The 18,055-nt window shown below is 39.0% G+C and overlaps 1 protein-coding gene across 1 annotated transcript; it reads right to left on the bottom strand.

Moving 5' to 3' along the window:
* Positions 1 to 134: 134 nt before the first annotated feature.
* On the bottom strand, positions 135 to 8,405 carry LCTL (lactase like). Its single transcript, XM_035554834.2, has 12 exons — positions 8,365 to 8,405; positions 6,958 to 7,045; positions 6,715 to 6,821; positions 6,337 to 6,465; positions 5,705 to 5,800; positions 4,962 to 5,016; positions 4,708 to 4,890; positions 3,749 to 4,023; positions 3,263 to 3,389; positions 2,636 to 2,835; positions 2,044 to 2,107; positions 135 to 1,700 (listed from the first exon to the last, which is right to left on the bottom strand). The coding sequence occupies exons 2-12, from the start codon at positions 6,974 to 6,976 to the stop codon at positions 1,585 to 1,587; spliced, it is 1,371 nt and encodes a 456-aa protein (XP_035410727.1). The 5' UTR covers positions 6,977 to 7,045; positions 8,365 to 8,405; the 3' UTR covers positions 135 to 1,584.
* Positions 8,406 to 18,055: the final 9,650 nt, after the last annotated feature.

The raw sequence follows: 18,055 nt of genomic DNA on the forward strand, positions 1-18,055 counted from the left end.
GTTTTTACAGAACAGGCAATATTGCCACGTTTTTCTGGTACCAAGCGATATTTCATCCTTCCGATATATTTGGAAAGCTGTTCATCAAGGGCATTATGAACTTGTGACAGCTTGGTTTTCCTCATTCCTGTATTTATACTTTGCAGTATTCTTGGATATACTTATTTCTGCTGCTCATATTCAGTTTTTCCCTTAATGCAGAGTGAATTACTTTAGATGGTGTCATATATACTTTTACATTACTTTCTTCAGAATTATTCAGTATAGCTGGATAAGCATAATCACTTAAATGTGTTGGGATTAATTACTGACAGTTACATATGGTCGTACATTAATAAGATACTGTATGTAACCTTTTGGTAGTATAACCAACTATATAGTCTATGCTGATTAATTTGAGAGGGAAGTATTTGCTTAAAAAACTCTTCACTATTGATAAGTAAGAATAAGAAAAACCTTCTTATTCATGCATTTAAAAACTGAAGCATCTACCATTTCTCGTTTCTCCTCAGTAAATATTATTTTTTATTTTTATTTCTTACTCCTTTCTTTAGTTTATTGCATCTTAAAAGAATAACTATCAATTTAATAGTTAATGCCTTTGAATAGAAGCTAAGAATTTTTGTATATATGCGCTGCTGCTGTGTTCAGTATACGTACAGCAGTGTTGAAGCTGTATTGAGAGCTAAGTTGGAAACTGGTTTATTGGTTTGCTTTAGAGGAGTGATTTCAAGCACAATGCCAAAGACAAATGTAGCCAGCTGGCCATAATCTGGAACTATTTTTTTTGTGTAATCATGTATTTAACTTGTACCTACTTGAGTGAATTTGTAGTGGAAAATTATATTCTGGAAGTGGCTTGGATTACTTATGTTACATACTTGTGTGTGCAATAAAATATATTGTTGTATGAGGTAAACCTAGTTCCCTATTTAAAAAAAAAAAAGATTCTGTAATTTAAATCTGACACAGCAATTATCTTTGATAAATCACTTCAACTAATTCTATTCCACACCTAAATAGTAAGGCATATATTATCCTAACGTTTAGACATGAAATAAGAGTTTAATATTTAAGCAGTGCTATTGGAATAGTTAAGTCCCCTTCCATTTTACAGTTGTGTTTATCTCTTTTCAAATAGCAGCTACATGATAATTAAAAGTGTAATGATGAGCAGATTGAAAACAGAATAGTTTTTAATAAATAAAATATTAAAAATAAAATATTTTTTAATCACTTGAAATTTGTACTGACAAGTTTAGAGCTGCTTTACACTTAGCTAACTATTGTTCTGGTGAACAAAATATATAATAGTTTCCAAAATAACAAGAAACAAAATCTGCTACTTAAAATGTGTAGAAAATAATGCAGAAAAAAAGATGTACTTCGGGTTTTTATAAAATTTCTAAATTGTTTTGAGAATTAAGTAGAAAAAATTAGAAGCAGTGCTATGTGGGCAGGTAAAGTAATATTCCTTCACCTTTACAATGGTACAAAAAGAGGCATTTGTGGTAAGATTTAAACAATATAATGAAACAGTTGCATTGTATTATGCAAAATGAAGATGTGTCCAAGTGTGCAATTTTAGCTTTGATTTTGAAGGAAGAAGAGTAGTAGGACAATACTGATGAGTATGCAGAGTGTGAAAATTGTAGGAAGAACGATCTCTGTCACCATTTCCATATGAGTAAACAAGGAATCTAAAATTTGAGAAATGAATAATATGTAAGAAACTTCAGCAATACACTCATTGTTAGGCTAGAGATAGCCATAAATATTCAAAAAATCCTTAACCTAAAATTATTTTGTCAGATGTTGACATTAACATAAATAACAAGTAAAATAAAGCAAACATTTTTGTTGCTCTGTACAAGCTGGAGCAAATCCATAACATACTTTCATCTTCTGTTTCTAAGGTAAATTTTTGAAGATGTCAGTGCTCAATGGGCTGCCAAAGTTCTGCTTACCCTGAATGAGCTTCAGTACATGAGCAGTATTCTACTGTTCCTTTGATTTTTCAGGGGAAATAATAAACATAATTACCTGCATCAAGGAGCTGGTGTGTGATAGAACAAGTGTCCATGGCCTTTTGATGCCAGTTTTCCACCTGAGAAGATTGAAATGCAGCAGTTCCGTTAGACTGCAATATTCTGTCTTACTCACAGCAGCAGCTTCTTGGTCCCTGAACATTTGTCCACTACAATTCACTTTAAAGTATTTTACTCTGTGAATACATGATTTTCTGAAAGTTTCTTTGCATCTTTGTTTTTTTTCGAATGCATTTTAGTTATTTAATAAAAAAAAAAGAAAAAAGCACATACCATTCCATGTTATTTTCCAGCTAAGTATCACGTATGTGTAATTTTTTGCATAGAAACCTGACCAAGTACTTTTAACTTGCGATTCAAAAGTTTTATCACGTAATTAAGTCCAATTAGTGTTTGTAGAATGCCTTAGAAGCAGTAATTGAGGCCATTTCCACTCTTGGAGGCATAAGTATATATAACACATCCCTAAATTACAGTAGCAAAGCATCAAATTTCATGTACTATGTTCATGCGAGTTGTTTCATGAAGCTGTGTGATAGTTTCCATACACAGCATGCGTGCACACAAAAAAGTGTGATGGACATTACCTCTGTTGGATTTGGGAGTCCATTTGCACTAATAATATTTTTATAGTAGTTAACAGATGCTTTTGGGTATCGTGGTTTGTTCTTGTTCTTGAAATCAATGTGATAAAATCCAAATCTTTCAGAGAAACCTTTGTTCCATTCAAACTTATCCAACAGAGACCAGGCAGTATAACCTCTTACATTAACACCATCATTTAGAGCTGTAAACAGAACGCAAATTATTCTGTTAAATTTATTGCCTGTGTTTGTCTTCCTTAAAATATGGTTCTGTAGGTGTTTTGTTTTATAGCAGAAGTAGGGGTGTGGGGGACAGAAAAATGACAAAGTAGAAAATAATTTAGATCCTTTGAAAACATTATCTTTAGCTTAAAGGTACGAAGAGCTCCCTAAGTATGATAATTAGGTGCAACTTCTCCTTTCTACCGAAACTGATGTTCTATTACGGTATTTGACCTCGTGTAGGTTATTGTATTTATTAGCACGAGTACATTTGGTCAGGTTGAATCACTTTTGTGAAAGAATTCAGTAGTCTAGATTGCTGTCCAGTCTGATCTGTGAATATTTATTTCTCTATGATGTAAATTATAAGAATTTTTAGAAAAGTGAAAAACATGCTTTTAAAGTTACCTTTTAGTATTTCATTAATATATCCTTTCAGATACTCTATCCGCCATTCATCACACAGTTGAGTGCACTGTACCTTTTCTGAAACTCCATTCTCTGTCACATAAACCAGAGGGTTCCCATACTGTGTCTGCAAACAGAGCTGTCTTTAAATTGGATTGTAGGAATAAAATCACTTTATTTTGACAGAACATGAAATTCTTACTAAAATGCTTTAAAGCTATTTTTCTAGATTTACTTAGTTATCTTTAATAAGAAGAATGTGTAACTAGGAATGTAACTTTTTCTTTTACAATTTAAAATTACTGAATTCTATAGCTCTAAACTAAAATGAAGTTTGTCAGTAAAAAAAAAAAAAAAAAGAAACTTGCCAGTTTAAGTAGATGAATATATAGGTGAAGCTGTTGAAAATCTGTCCTTACAGTAAAAGTGGAACTCCTGCTTGAAACTTGACTCTTTGTTCTTTTTAAAGATATACTCTGTAATCACCTTAATGAAGTTGAGCAATCTTCTGAATCCGCAAGGCACAGAGTATAGCCACTTTGAGCCTGGCGCTGGCCGTTTTGGGTCCACCAGTTCTGCCAGATCCTGGTCGGTGCGGTAACTGGACACTTGTAGAAGTGGAAAGCTCTTCTGTGTAACATACCGTGTAGTGAAATGGCCTATTCCCAGGAAATCCGCTGTGCCTTTAATATAGCTTTTCTCTTGCACTGAGAAAGTCGGTAACCTTGATGTCCCCAGGCCCTGCTGGGCACTCCTCCTACCTATCAAAATAAATACAGGAAACATATTTCTGAGCAGCACAGAACCTTGTTTTCTTTAAATGACAAACAATAAATATGGTTTTCCTGAACTTAGTGTAGAGGACAGCTTAGTTTGCCTGCTTTTTCCTTTAGATGAAATAAATGTTCTTCCTTTTGGTTTGCAGAAATAAGTCAGGTACAGTACATGGAGAGGACAGTGAATTCATGTGCTGCTTTTTTCAAAGAGCTTGGAAATGTGATGAGAAAGGAAGCACTTTGCTGCTGGGTGCATCACTTCTCTTCTTCTATCTGTGAAATAATGGCGTCCTGGAGAAATGCAAGCTTTTAGCGATGAAAAATTCCGCAGGTTCTTTGTGCTTAGGTAGAAAATACTGAAAAATACCTAGTAAGTCCCAGTCTTGGTTAGACCACTGCAAACAGGCTATCGCTGAAAAGACGGTTGCTTCGCTTCCAGTCATTCACTGGGACACTCAGTTGGGCAACTGTTGAGCTCAACAGCAGTTACACATTTTAGTTCTGTTATGTCCCCCTGGAATACTCGGGATGCGTCTAGCCCACGTTGCTTAGCTTCGTCTTGCCTGTGTCCTCATAGTTGACTAAGGTTCATATTGGTTAGGGGTATTCCATTGTTACATGTTCCAGTTGCGTGATTTGTGCATGTCATAGTGGGCTGCTGAGGCTTACCTACATAATTCTTCATCACTTCTGGATAGTCTCCTCTGTAAATTGGGTTTGCAAACCATCCCGAATGAAACTGCATGTATCTTTCAGCTGCATCTATGTCTGCTTGGCTGTGAGGATCAATGGGTTCACCCCAGCCACTAGTTAGGGAAATTCCAACCATACCTTGAAAACAAAATGACAATTCTGCAGCTTATGCGTAATCATTAAGCCCTTAATGTAAATAGAAGCATAATCACAGAATGAACATTTATTACCTTGCTGCTCACTACGCCACGTGCTATTGTAAGAGTGCCATACCTTTGCATGAGTCTGTAAGAATTAGAGGGGGGGAAAAAAGGGGCAAATACACAGTCACACAGTAAGTGTAGAGAGACACTGAAGATGGAGAGAAGCTTTTGCATTAGGGTACATCTGGAAGTATCGCATCATTTCTTTCATGTACATTGTGGAAGCTTTCATTTTATAGAAGATATCAAAAAAACATTGCTGCAATATTTCTTCCCTAAATTCCTCGAGGTCCTCATAAAGGTAATAGCATTCAGTACAGCATTCCAGCGTCTCTGGTCTTTGGATGTCTTTGCCTAATTTATTGAGGCATGTGAAAGTTTTTCTGTGAGAATTGGCTTCACTGAAGTCACTTGCAAAATTCAAGTTCATTTCACTAGGCCAGGATTTTACTCCTTGTTACTAGAGTAACCTAGATATTTTCTTATTCAACCAGTTTTACAGGGTGTTTCAAAGGGACCTTTAAATTACAAGGGAAGTCTGAGCTGTTGCAACAGTGTCACATCGAGCACAGCTGACTGCTTGCTACACCTGAATATGCATTGGTGGTCTAAAACCGGGTTACCTCAGCTACTGAATAAATCTGATATGGCAGTTGGAAATGACATCATTACTAAACTATATTTCTGTTTAAAGAGCAGGAGGAAAAGCTTAATCAGTCTGCTAATAATTTTCAATTTACACATAATTTAAAGTGCAACTCTAATTTTACTTTAATTATATGGTGCGCTGCTTTGTACGCTCCACATCCACTGAGCTTCAGTCCTGGTGCATGCTCTCCTGTTTCATAACCTTTTTCGGCAACTGCCTACAAACACATAGAAATAGTTATTCTTTGAACAGTGCAGTTAACGAATTTGCTAACATCCTATGGATTTAGACCATGCAGGATCTGTCTCTTAATGTCTTCATCCTTTCCAGACCCCTTTTTCCCTCTCGTGCCCTTGGCGTTTGTCTACTGTCCTACTGCTTGGCTGATGGTACGCTGTAGCTTGTTGGAAACAACGTGTTGCTGACCAGCCATAGGGACTGACTTGCCAGCTTGCCGTTGTCTGATGTAGCTTGCCCTGCACCCATTTCAACTGCCTGTCTGATTTCTGTGCCTGTCTCCTCTCTAGCTGATGATTTTTCAAAACTTCACTGGAATTTCATGTGTCTTGAAACTCAGTCCTGGTTGAAACCAATTTTTGGGCACAAAGATTGCTTACAGAAGACTATCTATCCATCAATCTATCATTTTAAACTACAATTTTTAACCTACTTTTCTGTAGTGTCCCTTCCACAGAATTTTGGGAACAGAACTGAGCAACTGAAGTGATTGGAAGGAAAGCACTGATAACTTACCAATGGATTACTAAAAGTAATCCAGTGTTTCACACGGTCACCAAACTTCTCAAAGCATAGGTTGGCATAATCATTAAAATAATTTATCATGCTTATATTTTGCCAGCCACCATACTTTTCTTGGAGAACCTTCAAAAGTAAGAATATCAAGAATCAGTAATGTTATCTAAAGGTCAGTTTCGAGCTAACAAAGACTTTTCTTCAGAGCTGCTGAAATATAAATAATACATCAATGCAAGTGAGTAAAAGTAACTATAAGCACCCTTAAAACCATGCAAGCATCTTTAAGCATTTTTCTAATGCATTTGTAGTCCATAAATGTAGAAATAAATTTCCTATCAGAAACATTTCATTAGACATTTCACCAATTTGTCTAACCTGTGGAAGATCCCAGTGGTAGAGGTTCACGATGGGGATAATGCTGCTTTCCAGAAGACTATTGATGGTGTCATTGTAGAACTGTATTCCTTTCTTGTTCAGTTCTGCTGATTAAACACACAGACAAGAAATTACCTGGACTGCTTTCCAAGCTGGAAAAAAAAATACAACTCTGGTTTACTTGGAAGTAAAATTGCTTGTATATTACTACTGGTAAGTGTATGGTGAAATTGTTGTGCTTACTTTTGATGCCAGTGGGCATAATCCGAGGCCACGAGATAGAGAGTAGATAGTGATTAACTTTAAGCTCCTTCAGTAACTGAATGTCATCCTATGAAAAGAAAATCCAGTTAGCATATGTCATATCCAAGCAGAATAACTCTTCAGTTATTCATCTGTCTTAATACAGCGTGGCTGTAGGGCAACCAAAATATTACATCGTAGTTGTTAGCTCTAAATGGGAAATCAGTATCATGAAATGGCTCCAGAATGTTTTTAGAGGGATAGTTCCTCCTTAATGATACCTTAACTTTGTAGTAGCCATCACAGGCTGAATCCCCTGTTTCATTTCTAAACACTTTCCCTTTTGTGTGAGTAAAAGCATCCCAGATACTTGGTCCTTTCCCGTCCACATCCCAGGCCCCTTCAGTCTGATAGGCAGAACTTCCAACACCCCATGAAAAGCCTAAGGGTAAGAAGAAGTGAGTTACAATCCAAACACTTTGCTGGCCCAACTGCTCTTTCGTATTAAATTTGCATATGAGAAAGCAATTGATGCACCTCCGCAGCTGCTGCGTAGCTTGCTGTGAGATGTGCGTGACTGCATGCTTACTGAACACGGGGCCAATGTTTTCTTTGTGAAATGTTATTGGTGCATAAAATAGGGACTCTGAAAGTGAGGTACAGAGTACAGGTGTATCCTTTTATGATACACTGAAAAAATGATCTATTTTTCATTTACTAAGCTGTATTACTATTATTTTACAGTGCTGAAGTAGTGCATTGATAGCATGGTACAAGTGGCTTACAGTAAGAAAAAAATATGTTTTTTATGTTATTTATGCCTGCTACTTTTTACGTTCTTGGTGACAAGAAGTTTAGCTGTTGTTACCAAAAATATCTAAAAATATTCTGATTTTTTTTCCTAGTATTGTGCGAAAGGACATGATTAATCCATTTCATAAGCCACTTAAAAAAACTTAAGCAGAAAACCAAATCAGTGCCTATATCCTTTTAAGTTTTGGTTTTGGTTGAATGAAACGTGTGTGTATAAATATTTTTGCATACCAAAGGATATTTTTAGTTTGTAGTTTTTCATCAGTTGTAGATAATTGGTCAAAAAGGAGAAGAGTTCTCAGGTTTGATTTGTTATGCTGTGCATCTTATTTCATCACAGACATGAAAGGGAGATCTGGATATAAAATATTAATCTGATAGCAATTACTCTGAGTTTAGTGTTTTAAATGACTGTAGGAAGTGCAGGGTTAACCCAATCCTTACATTTCCAGGGCTAGGTGCAGAAAGTGCATTTCTGTACGTTTCAGCTATTTCCATGGAAGGGCGAGGAAAGGACTTTGGTAGCTTTTTTTTGCAAACACTGGTCAATCTAGAGCATTGTAAAAACGACAGTCAACTGCAGTTGAAAAGTACCTGTTGGAAAAGTGCTGTAATAGAAGGAGCTGGGATTATTCTTTGTCCACTGGCAATCTTCAGCAGTGTTCAGACGTAGTGCCAGCACGAGCGTATACCATGTTCTCAAAATGTAAATTTTCATCCCTGTTAATTTTGTCATTGCAAAGTGTTCTCTTCAAGTTCCCACCTGATGAAATAGAACAGCATTGTCAAGTATTGTCCCTCTGCAAAGCAGGCTTAGGCTGATCGAGAGGGAAAAGCTTATTTTTGCTGCTGATTGGGTTTGATTTTCGGTGAAGGCTAAAAGTAGTGTTTGGGATAAGTGGAAAATGCAGTTAAGCATCTGGCAGAGTGATAAGAATGAAATGCAGTTATCACTATTCAAAGTGCTGCCTGCATATTTTCCATAATGTTACTTAGATTTTCTATATTCTAAAAGTGTCTTTGACAACTGTTTCATTCTGGATTTCAAACTCTCCCACCAATGTAAGTAGCTGAAACCCTGCAAACAGTGAGTGGGAGTGGGAGCAAGAAATCAAGGTGATTATGCTGCTAGCATCTTGCCACCTAAACACGCTATGTAATGGAAACAAACCTTGTGGCTTGTTTAATAATTTTAAATACCTGCAGCTTTTATCTTGATGATGTTCCTTTTATCCTGTTCTAGCAGTCATTTAAAATACTAGTATGTATGCTACTATGTACGCACTGTACTTTTAACTGCTATTGCAGGTTAAGCTATAGTAATGACCTGCTATAACTATTTTATTTGAAGTTGTAGAGCAGCTTTGTAGAACAGTACTGTTTTTACAAAATTAATACAGTTCTCAAAGGACCTGCTTTACATGAGCCTCTGCTGGTGAATTTGAAGATGGGGGAAGGAAGTGAGGAAAAGCAGAACAAACATCTAATTAAAAATAATCATATTTTGCATTGGAGCATTTCACAAAGAGTAAATACATCTGGAGCTTTGAAAAGAAAACTGGGGTTACAGGATTGGACCTGTCTGCTAAGCCAATCAATTGGACTGCTTTTGTGAGTCTGAGCATTTAACAGCCTTGGGGATCCCAAGAGCAGGTAAATGAAGGTCTGAAAACGCTACATCCTTGCCTGCCTGTACAAAACCAGCTTTGCAGTTGTTCTGTGACACGCAGGAAGGGGAACTGGATTTTAGACAGCATCTCTTCTCATCAGCTCTTCTTGCACAGAGCTGGGGCAAGTGACAGAGTCAGGGTGGAAAAACCACGGTCAGAATCAGATTGCCTGTGATGAGCCCACTGTGTGCTCTTCCACCTTTCTCTGTTAGATGTCAGTAATGGGACAGCGTGGCTAAGCAGCATTGTTCAGCTAAGCAACAGTTTATTTCTGACTTGCTTTTTTACTGCAATTTGCTAGTATCTAACTCTTGCATGTAAAATGTAGGAACAAAGCCAAAGCCTGGTGGGAAACTTTGCACTGACTTCCCTGGCCTGTAGGTCAGAGCTCTAGTGATCTCTTAGACCAGGTCCAAAGGGCCCATGTAGTATCTGTGTTGCTTGCAGATTGGTTCCTGATAAAAATGAAAAAAATAACAAGTTTGGTTAAAACTGGAAGGCAAAAAAGAAACCACTTTTCAGAACATGTAATAAATGTATGACCTCAGAGATCCCCCTCTCTCCCCTCTCTTCTGTGCTCATTAGACAGCATACCGTGTCTCCTAATTAGCTCAGGAACTGCAAAGCTGCTTTGGGAAAATGTAGCCACTTCTACATCAAGTGCTTTTAACTTAGAATTAAAAGAATCTTCACCTCTGCATTTCTAATGTGAACTCAATTGCAAGAGAAAAAAAATAGAGAACAGACTGCAGCCATTTACATTTTTTCCAATTGTAAAAGCAATGTGGAGGATGAAGCCAAATATTCAAATCTCAGTGGATAATCTTGCTCTGGGGATGGCGAAAGTGAAAAACATAATGAACTTAATATCCTCTAATGAGGAGGAAGCTACAAAAAGGCCTGGTTCTACCGGCAAGTCCACAAGGGGTCTTTTAATACTGCCCTTAAGGAAAGGCTTTTAATTATTCCATGCTACGGGTCACAGTGTCTGAATACTCTTTTAAGTATTTGTATTTTTAATATAAAACGTTGCAGATGCGTGTGATTTTAATTTAGACATTGACAGTTAAATCTCTCTCTTCAGCCTAGTCCATACATTTGTTTAAGTTTAGCATTACCCTTCCTATTTTTGTTAGCAATGACTGATCGTCAGGTGAAAAGAAGCAAAGCGAGCAGAAAACGTGCTGCAATGTAGATTGTTGGCTTCTGTAGCGTGACCAACCCAAAGGCAAGAGGAGTGTATGCTTTTGCAGGAGGGCTGGTATTTCAGTTCCAAAGCTAGAACATAGCTTTCATAAGATGTTAGGGTGTTTGTTATGGCTTTATACAATTATAACAATCTGATTTGTATTTTGTATAATAACTCCATTGGAGCTAGGAACAACAATTAATCAAAATCAGTAGATCTTTTTGCTCTTTCACCTGAGAACTGCATTAAAAATAATTTCAGTACTCTAAGTACTCAACTACTTGCATGATGCATGCTATACAAGAAGCACATTTTTAAACAAACTGAAAATTTTACAACACCCCGTACTGACAAAAACAGCCTTATTTCATGCACAGTTCACTGTGGACTGTTCTATAAATTAATTTTCTTTTGAATGAATACATGGTTTTTGGAACTCCTCTGTTCTGTTTTTCTGGCACATACCTTTAAAAATACAGTAGAAGAAAATAAGGTTTATCAAGTTCAGACGGTAAGGCTGTTATAAAGAACTCCCTGTTGACCCTCTTGTTCTGCAGATGCTACATTATCTCACACCCTGGCTGAGTTATTTTCATCTCCCCCCGTTTCTGGCTTACCCGATGTTCTTCTCAATTGATGTGTCCCAACTGGGAGATTCCTCTGAACTGCCAGATGTTTACCAGGGCATTTAGAGTAAAATTACTTTCATGGAATAATTGCACAGAGTTAATCGAACTGGCATGAAACCTCAGGGGAAACAACCAGTTGAAAACAGCATTTTGTTGACTTACAGACAAAACAAAACAGAACAATCCTTTTGTATCCACAGTCAATGCTGCAGGAAAAGGTTTAGCTTAACCGTACAGATCTTTTAGCAATGAGATATTTTCCTTTGTAAGCAGAATTAGCTTTTTGAGTGATCTATATGTTCATACATAATCGGGCTTGCTCTTGAAGAGGGCATTTGTAGACACTTTTTTCTCTTGGCATAGGTGTCTGCATCCCAGATGGTATTCGGCAGGGAGATTTGACTGAGGGATTTTGGGAGGCCAAGAGTTTTATTTTTACATGGAGTAATTCTGCATCAGGTATTTATAAGGCAGTCTTGAAAAATAATAAGCTTTTTCATTCTCTTATTTCTAGAGGAATACGTTAGGGTGATGTCTTTGCTAAAATATGAAAGTAGTATGAAATGAATATTCACTGGCAGCTTTCTAGGGTACAAGTAGAGTATCATTCCCAACGGAAGCTTTAGATACCTGTTTTAATGCTGATCTTTGCCCTGTTTTTCCAGCTTTCTGCAATGTAAATCAGCAGTTCAGAACAGGGCAGTCTGCTGGTACAGGTCTCACACTGCAGCTGCGGGGGCTGCGTGGCTGGGCATTGCAGTAACAGGGGGAGCTCCTTAGATCGCTGCAGCTGCCCTTCAAAATTAGAAGTTCAGCTGACGGAAATAATTTACATTCAGAGTACTTTATGTATTTATAATTGGGAAACAGAGGGATCTCTTCTGTGCTGTAAAGTTGCACGCTGTCAGTAAATAGCTTGTGAGAGCTGGGCTTGTAATACAAAATAGCATATGTATGAATTGGAAAGACTATGAAATGAACAAACTTATTGCTAGGGCGAGCTGGGCTGAAAACCTGTGGTTTCAGATGTTGCTGCTCATCCAGCTTTCAGGAACGAGTTCTCTCCCTTGAATGCTAGCAGCCTGGACTTCCCAACCAAAGGGCAAGGGGTGTAGTCCTGAGAGAGAAGGGGATGGGTCTCCCAGGAGCAGCAGTGAAGGTAACAACTGCTCCTCTAAGGGAGGTCTGGGGTAGGACAGATACTGCAGGCTCTGGGCAGCATCGATAGAAAAAGGTGTGTGAACCTTTTACTCACCAGCCCTAAGGAAAGGGACTCTGTATATAAAGGGAGTCTGTAGGGGAAGCAGCTTTAGGGAGCTGGGTGCTTTTTTTCCTGTTGCAGTGCACCCACGTCGCTGCCTGACACGGGGGCTTTTGGGGAACCCGCTATTCAAGGCCTTTGAAGCTATACAGTCTGTAAGAAAATTCCCAATTATTTATTTGCCTGTTTTTGTATTTGTAAAGAAGTGTTGGTGCCCTCTCATGGTCAGTTTCATGAAAGATAGTTGACATTAAAAAGGTTTCCTGGTAGCCTAAAATAAACAACACTGTAGTTAATATAATAACTCTGTTCTGAGAGGTGGAAAAGAGCATTCAAAGCTATAGAGGGAGTCTTGTCAGGAGCTCCTTGTGCATCCATGCAGGTCTCCTGCTTGACTCCCTGCTCATCAGGATGGGCCCTTCTCAAGCCTGGAGGAGGTGATCCCTGAAAATCAACCAGCTGATGCACTTCGGGTTTTAGGATGCACAGAAAGGCCACTATAGCATACGTAGGTCAGCCTACTGCAGCTGTGCTTGGTGCTTAAGGCACGTTTTTAAGTACTTGCCACAGATTCGGCAAGTTTTCTCTCCTGCAGAGGTGGGCACGGCAGTGTCCTGAGTCACTGCAGCGTTCTGTGATGCTGGAGCTGTTAGGCTGGTTAAGGCTGTGCATTAGTCATTCCTTGTTACAGCACATCTACACCTACCAACACACCAAAAATCAAGGCTTTGGCATGCCAGGAGAGAGGCTATGACAATTCCGAGAGCAGTGGAAGCAGACAGAGACAGATCGCCCTCTTAACAGATGAGAAGCCGAGGCCCTGGGAGATTTGACCAAAATCATGCAGGGAGTTTGCATCGAAGCTAGGAACGGAGCTCAGAGCTCTTGGCTCTCCACCCAGTGCCGCACGTAGAAGCCAGTCCGCTTCCTCAGGGACTGGCTCATGCGTCACCGCAGTCTGTTGGTGAGTTGTCACTGACTTCAGTGGTCAGAAGGGGCAAGCCCCTGGTGTGCATGAAACGATGATTCAAGCTACGTTTAACGTTGGCTGCTAGAATCATAGCGCCGTTCTGCTTGGTGAGTTGTGCTTACATGGGTTTTCTTCTCTTAACACAATCTTATTCTGGGATGTTTTTTTCCCAGTTTCCTGCATAAAAGCTCAACTTTACAAAAAACTAAAAAATCAAGTCATGAGATAATCACATTGCTACAGCTGGGTCATTTTTTCCTCTTGTTTCATCTTGGAAAAGTTTTATTAGCAGCAGTTTTAAAATGTGCCAGAAACACATCAAGGCTATAAAATCTTTTGTTTTATTGGTGAGTAAAAAGAATGTTAAAAAAATGTACTTAGTGGAGTCGGTCCAAAATTGCCCTATGACTGCAGTAAAATAACCTGGAAAGTAGGTTATGCAATTGGCTTACTGCAGCGTGCTGTGAAGTCAAGGGAAAGTCACAACTGACTCTCAGTTTAGGCTTATCTGCAGTTTATTGTCTGCACCCTGCAGTGGGTCTTCATCCGTAAATGATGTAGGTATTTACGTGCTGTCTGGCTGCAGGCTTACTATGTGGCCATATCACACAAACTTTTGCAAAAACCCCTCCATCTTAACCCAGTTGATACTTATTCTCCCAGTTGATTTTCTATTTGTGCTCTACTTCATGTTGCAAAACCTCTCAACACCCTGAAATGGAGTCACCCATAATACTAGAGACCATAAAACTGCTATCTGATTGATTTTGCTTTTAGCCCTAGGGTCTTTTGCAGGCTGATGATAAAGTAGAAGCTGTTGTTCCTAATTCCCTGACAGCTGCTCAGACAACTAGACCAAATTATCCTCATACAACTGTAGCTGGAACCCAGTCTTTCCTGATCTTTCATTCTTGCTAGTGAGTTTTACTCCCTCTCCAACCTTGAATAGGCCTTTTCTGTCTCTGAGAGAAAAATCCTTTTATTACACAGCGACCAGAAAAACATGTAATTTTTCCAGTGTGTGGTCTACTGCAACTACCCTGAGATATTGGAGATTTTTCAAAATCAAAACAAAACCCACTTACAATTGTTCTTGGAACAAGAACACTTGTATAACTGTACTTGTATTTTTCTGTGTTACAACATGACTTTCGTTGCATTATATTAGCTGGTTTTGGAAACTTTTTTTCCAACATTCAACTGTACTAATGGCCTGGACTTGCTTTTCAGAGAAAAATAGAAAATTGGAAGTAATTTAAATGAGGATGTCTTCTTTTACCACCAATCATGTTGCTTTGACTCAAAGCAGTTGGAGGAACAGAGCTGTTAACAGAGTTGTTCAGAACTGTTTCTTACAACTGAGTGCATTCAAAAGGCAGAAAGGAGTGTTTGGAAATGTGGGGGATGCGTTTTATTGTCTATAAAAAGAGATCAAGAGCACTGATGAGTCATTTTGCCCTAAGAGCCTGTTTTTGAACTTGTATACATATATATATGCACCAGGCTTGCCCATTAACTTAACTCTAAAGATTTTTTTTATTTATTTTTTTTCCTATGCTTAGAGTATTTTTTTTCTACACAAATGCTTTTATCCAGACCGATATGCTCAAGTTTGCACAGTTCTGCCCTTTACCAGTAAAGCCTGGTAGACCTGACCTTGTTTTATGCCTTTTCTCCAGCTCTTCATGCTGCCAACTGACCTGGGCTTCCAGTGAGCCTGCATTCCCTTGGGACTACCAGGAGGCTCGCCACCGTTTCCAGGGCATCTGGGATGCAATTTGCTGGTGACGTTGGCTGGCACCATCAGCAGAATTGTACCATCCAACTGGCTGGTACCCAGCACGACAGAGATACTTCTGCTGGCCTGCCACTGCAGGGGATGCAAATCTTTCTGTGTCGGGGAGAATCTGTGTGCTGCTGCTGAAGAGAGGCTCCGTCTTAAAACAACAACAACAACAAACACAGCTCCAGAAGTCTGGAAGATCTCGTGTTTGAACTGTGCTCCCTGAAATGAGATCAAGAATAGGTAACCGAAACTTACACCATATTTACTTAGCAGTCCCTACCCTTGTGAAAGCCCATGCCATCATATTTTATGCCTGTCTGTGACACTGAATAGCTGTAACCACTAACCACTGGTTCTACTGGGGTAATTTCTGGAAAACCTAAAATATGCAAGAATCTACCATCTCTGTTCTGCCACAGTATTGTAAGGATGGACAGGATAGGGTAAATCTGCAAAATCTATTGCAGTTACACTAAAAACTCAGTTTTTAAGGCCTAGTTTTCAAACAAGCCCCTAAATTGTGTATTATTAATAATGTTTCTTGATGAATGTAGAGGGATGCACAAAATTCTCCCTTTTGTGGAGTGCTGTTCTCCCAAATGGTAAAAACTCTTTAGATTTTGCACTGATGTATTCAAGGGCCTTATTGGATTTTCAATGCCCAAGCTCACTGGATGTTTGAAAATCCCAAACTTGGTATTTAATACATGACAGATGTTACAGATATTCCTGGGTGCAAGGAGGGTCACTGAAACCGCGTCTAAACATCAATTTTAATTTAGCTTTTCCCGCTGATAGCTTCGTACTAAGAGTTGGCCCCCATTTCAAGTGAACACTGAGAAGCTGCTGTAGGCCACCGCTGGCTGGAATTTACTTGTGTTAGCTTAATTGCAAACTCTACCATCATCTGTTTGCAATCACAAAGAGGAAGCTTCTGAAGCTTGGGAATGAGAGAAAATGAAGTGTCTTAACAACTACAAAACACTGAGAATGCTTTTGGAGGTTTTCCCATCACTGTTTGTGAGTAGGAATGAAAAGGCACAGCTGATTTTTTTTTCCAAGTCCACCCTTATGTTGCACCTATAACATAAATACATATAACAACTATCAATAATGATAATTAATGAAGTTCCTAGTGTACTGTATAACTGATAATGAGTAAGAGCTCATGAATTATTTTGGAAGAAGTTGAATTAGGTCATTATTGAATTAGTTGGGTTAGCTCATTAGCAAAATCATACATTTTTTCTCTATGGATATTCAACTCGGCTTATAAAACATTCAGATTCAGTGCTTCTGGCTGTCCAATTTAATTATCAGTTTTAAAACACACCCCTGGAACATCTTACCTTTAATAATGTCCTGGTAAGTATGGCATTTGTCCTTTTCACATGCAGCAGGCAGACAGGAATTGTAAGGACGTGGACACCTTAATAGGTGAAGACACAGACTAGTTTTGCTTCTGTGCAGGTCTGGAGGCTTAGGCTGGAGAGGAGAGCGGAAAGCCTTGCCGAGTGTTTAGCTGTGCTCCACCAAGAGGCAGCATTGCACAGCACGGACGGAGCTTGGGAAGAGTCGGGGGAGTGCCTGACTCTGGAGGTCAGGAGGCTGACCCTGGGCTTGCTTCCCCAGTGCCTTCACCTGGGGAATGGCTGCAGCGCTGATAGTCCTCGTGCACAGCCAGGACCACTTTGAAACATGCTAGCGAAAAGCGCTCTGCAGGGTACCAGTGACTTGGAAATCTGTTATTTATTGACGGACTGCTACTAGTTCAGCAGTAGGGACCTGTCCTTTTTGCCTGGCCAGCGCACGCAGAGAAGAGCAGCAAAGGAACAGAAAAGATTCTCTGCAGCTTCGGGAGAGCTGTCAGTGCGAGTGGTGTGTTTTCAAGTCTGCAAGGGACAGTAAGACTTCTTGCACATGAGCAAAGCCTGAGAGGACTGCTTTCTAAACTGCCAGGCTCCTTACTTCCTGGGTAAACTCTTAAACTTCATGGGGAAAGTGTGAAGTTGAACTAGGATAATTTCCTTCTTGTGCACCTGAAGTAAGCTGTTTAGTGATGGCTGTGTGCTGGCACGACATGGTACTTCTTGTAGCTTGTTTATTAAACAAAAGAAAAGCACTGACTTTTGCTTTTGCTTTTTCAGAGATGAATTTCAGAGATTAGACCTTACTAGTACTCCTTAGCAATTTTGGGGTGTAAAATATGTTCTGCAAAATATGTAAGAACATGCTGAATTCCTCTGTCTTAAACAGATGACTAAGTGATGCCAATGGAGATGTAACGTATTCTTCAAGTGGAATATCTGTCCCAATGCCTTCCTGTATCGCAGCCTCCCTTGTTGTTTTGGGGACTGATCCAAAGTTAAGTCAGTGGAAAGTCTCTAGCTAATGGCAGCATGGCTTGGATGAGGTTCTGAGAGCCTTTGTCACTTTGTGATGTGAAGGGTTAAAACTTCAGGAGCCTGTTTTGTATTTTAGGCAGTGAAAAGGGGAATAATGGAAATAATTCACTGAAACATTGCTATGAATCAGAGAACGTACTTATTGAAGTTAAAAACAACAACAACAACAACAACAAAACCCTGAGCTGAGATTAATAAAGCTCAGAAAAGTATGAGATGTAATTAGAAGCTTTACAAGATTCCCATTTTAAACTTGACCAGATGTTGGCAGGAAGATGATTATATTCTGTAATTTGTATGTTGTATAGCAGCCATGGCAAACGTTACATCACCATAGCTTCCTAAGGCATATAGGAAGCCACACTGACTTCTGAT

The sequence above is a fragment of the Cygnus atratus genome, chromosome 11 (assembly GCF_013377495.2).
Source record: "Cygnus atratus isolate AKBS03 ecotype Queensland, Australia chromosome 11, CAtr_DNAZoo_HiC_assembly, whole genome shotgun sequence".
Classification (NCBI taxonomy): Eukaryota; Metazoa; Chordata; class Aves; order Anseriformes; family Anatidae; genus Cygnus; species Cygnus atratus.

Bases quoted from the DNA above. Each gene is read 5' to 3' on its own strand.
- LCTL (XM_035554834.2), bottom strand. The intron at 6,466-6,714 runs GTTAGACAAATT...TTACTTTTGAAG, and splicing joins ACCACTGGGATCTTCCACAG to GTTCTCCAAGAAAAGTATGG. The intron at 3,390-3,748 runs GTGATTACAGAG...CTCTGTTTGCAG, and splicing joins GATTGCTCAACTTCATTAAG to ACACAGTATGGGAACCCTCT.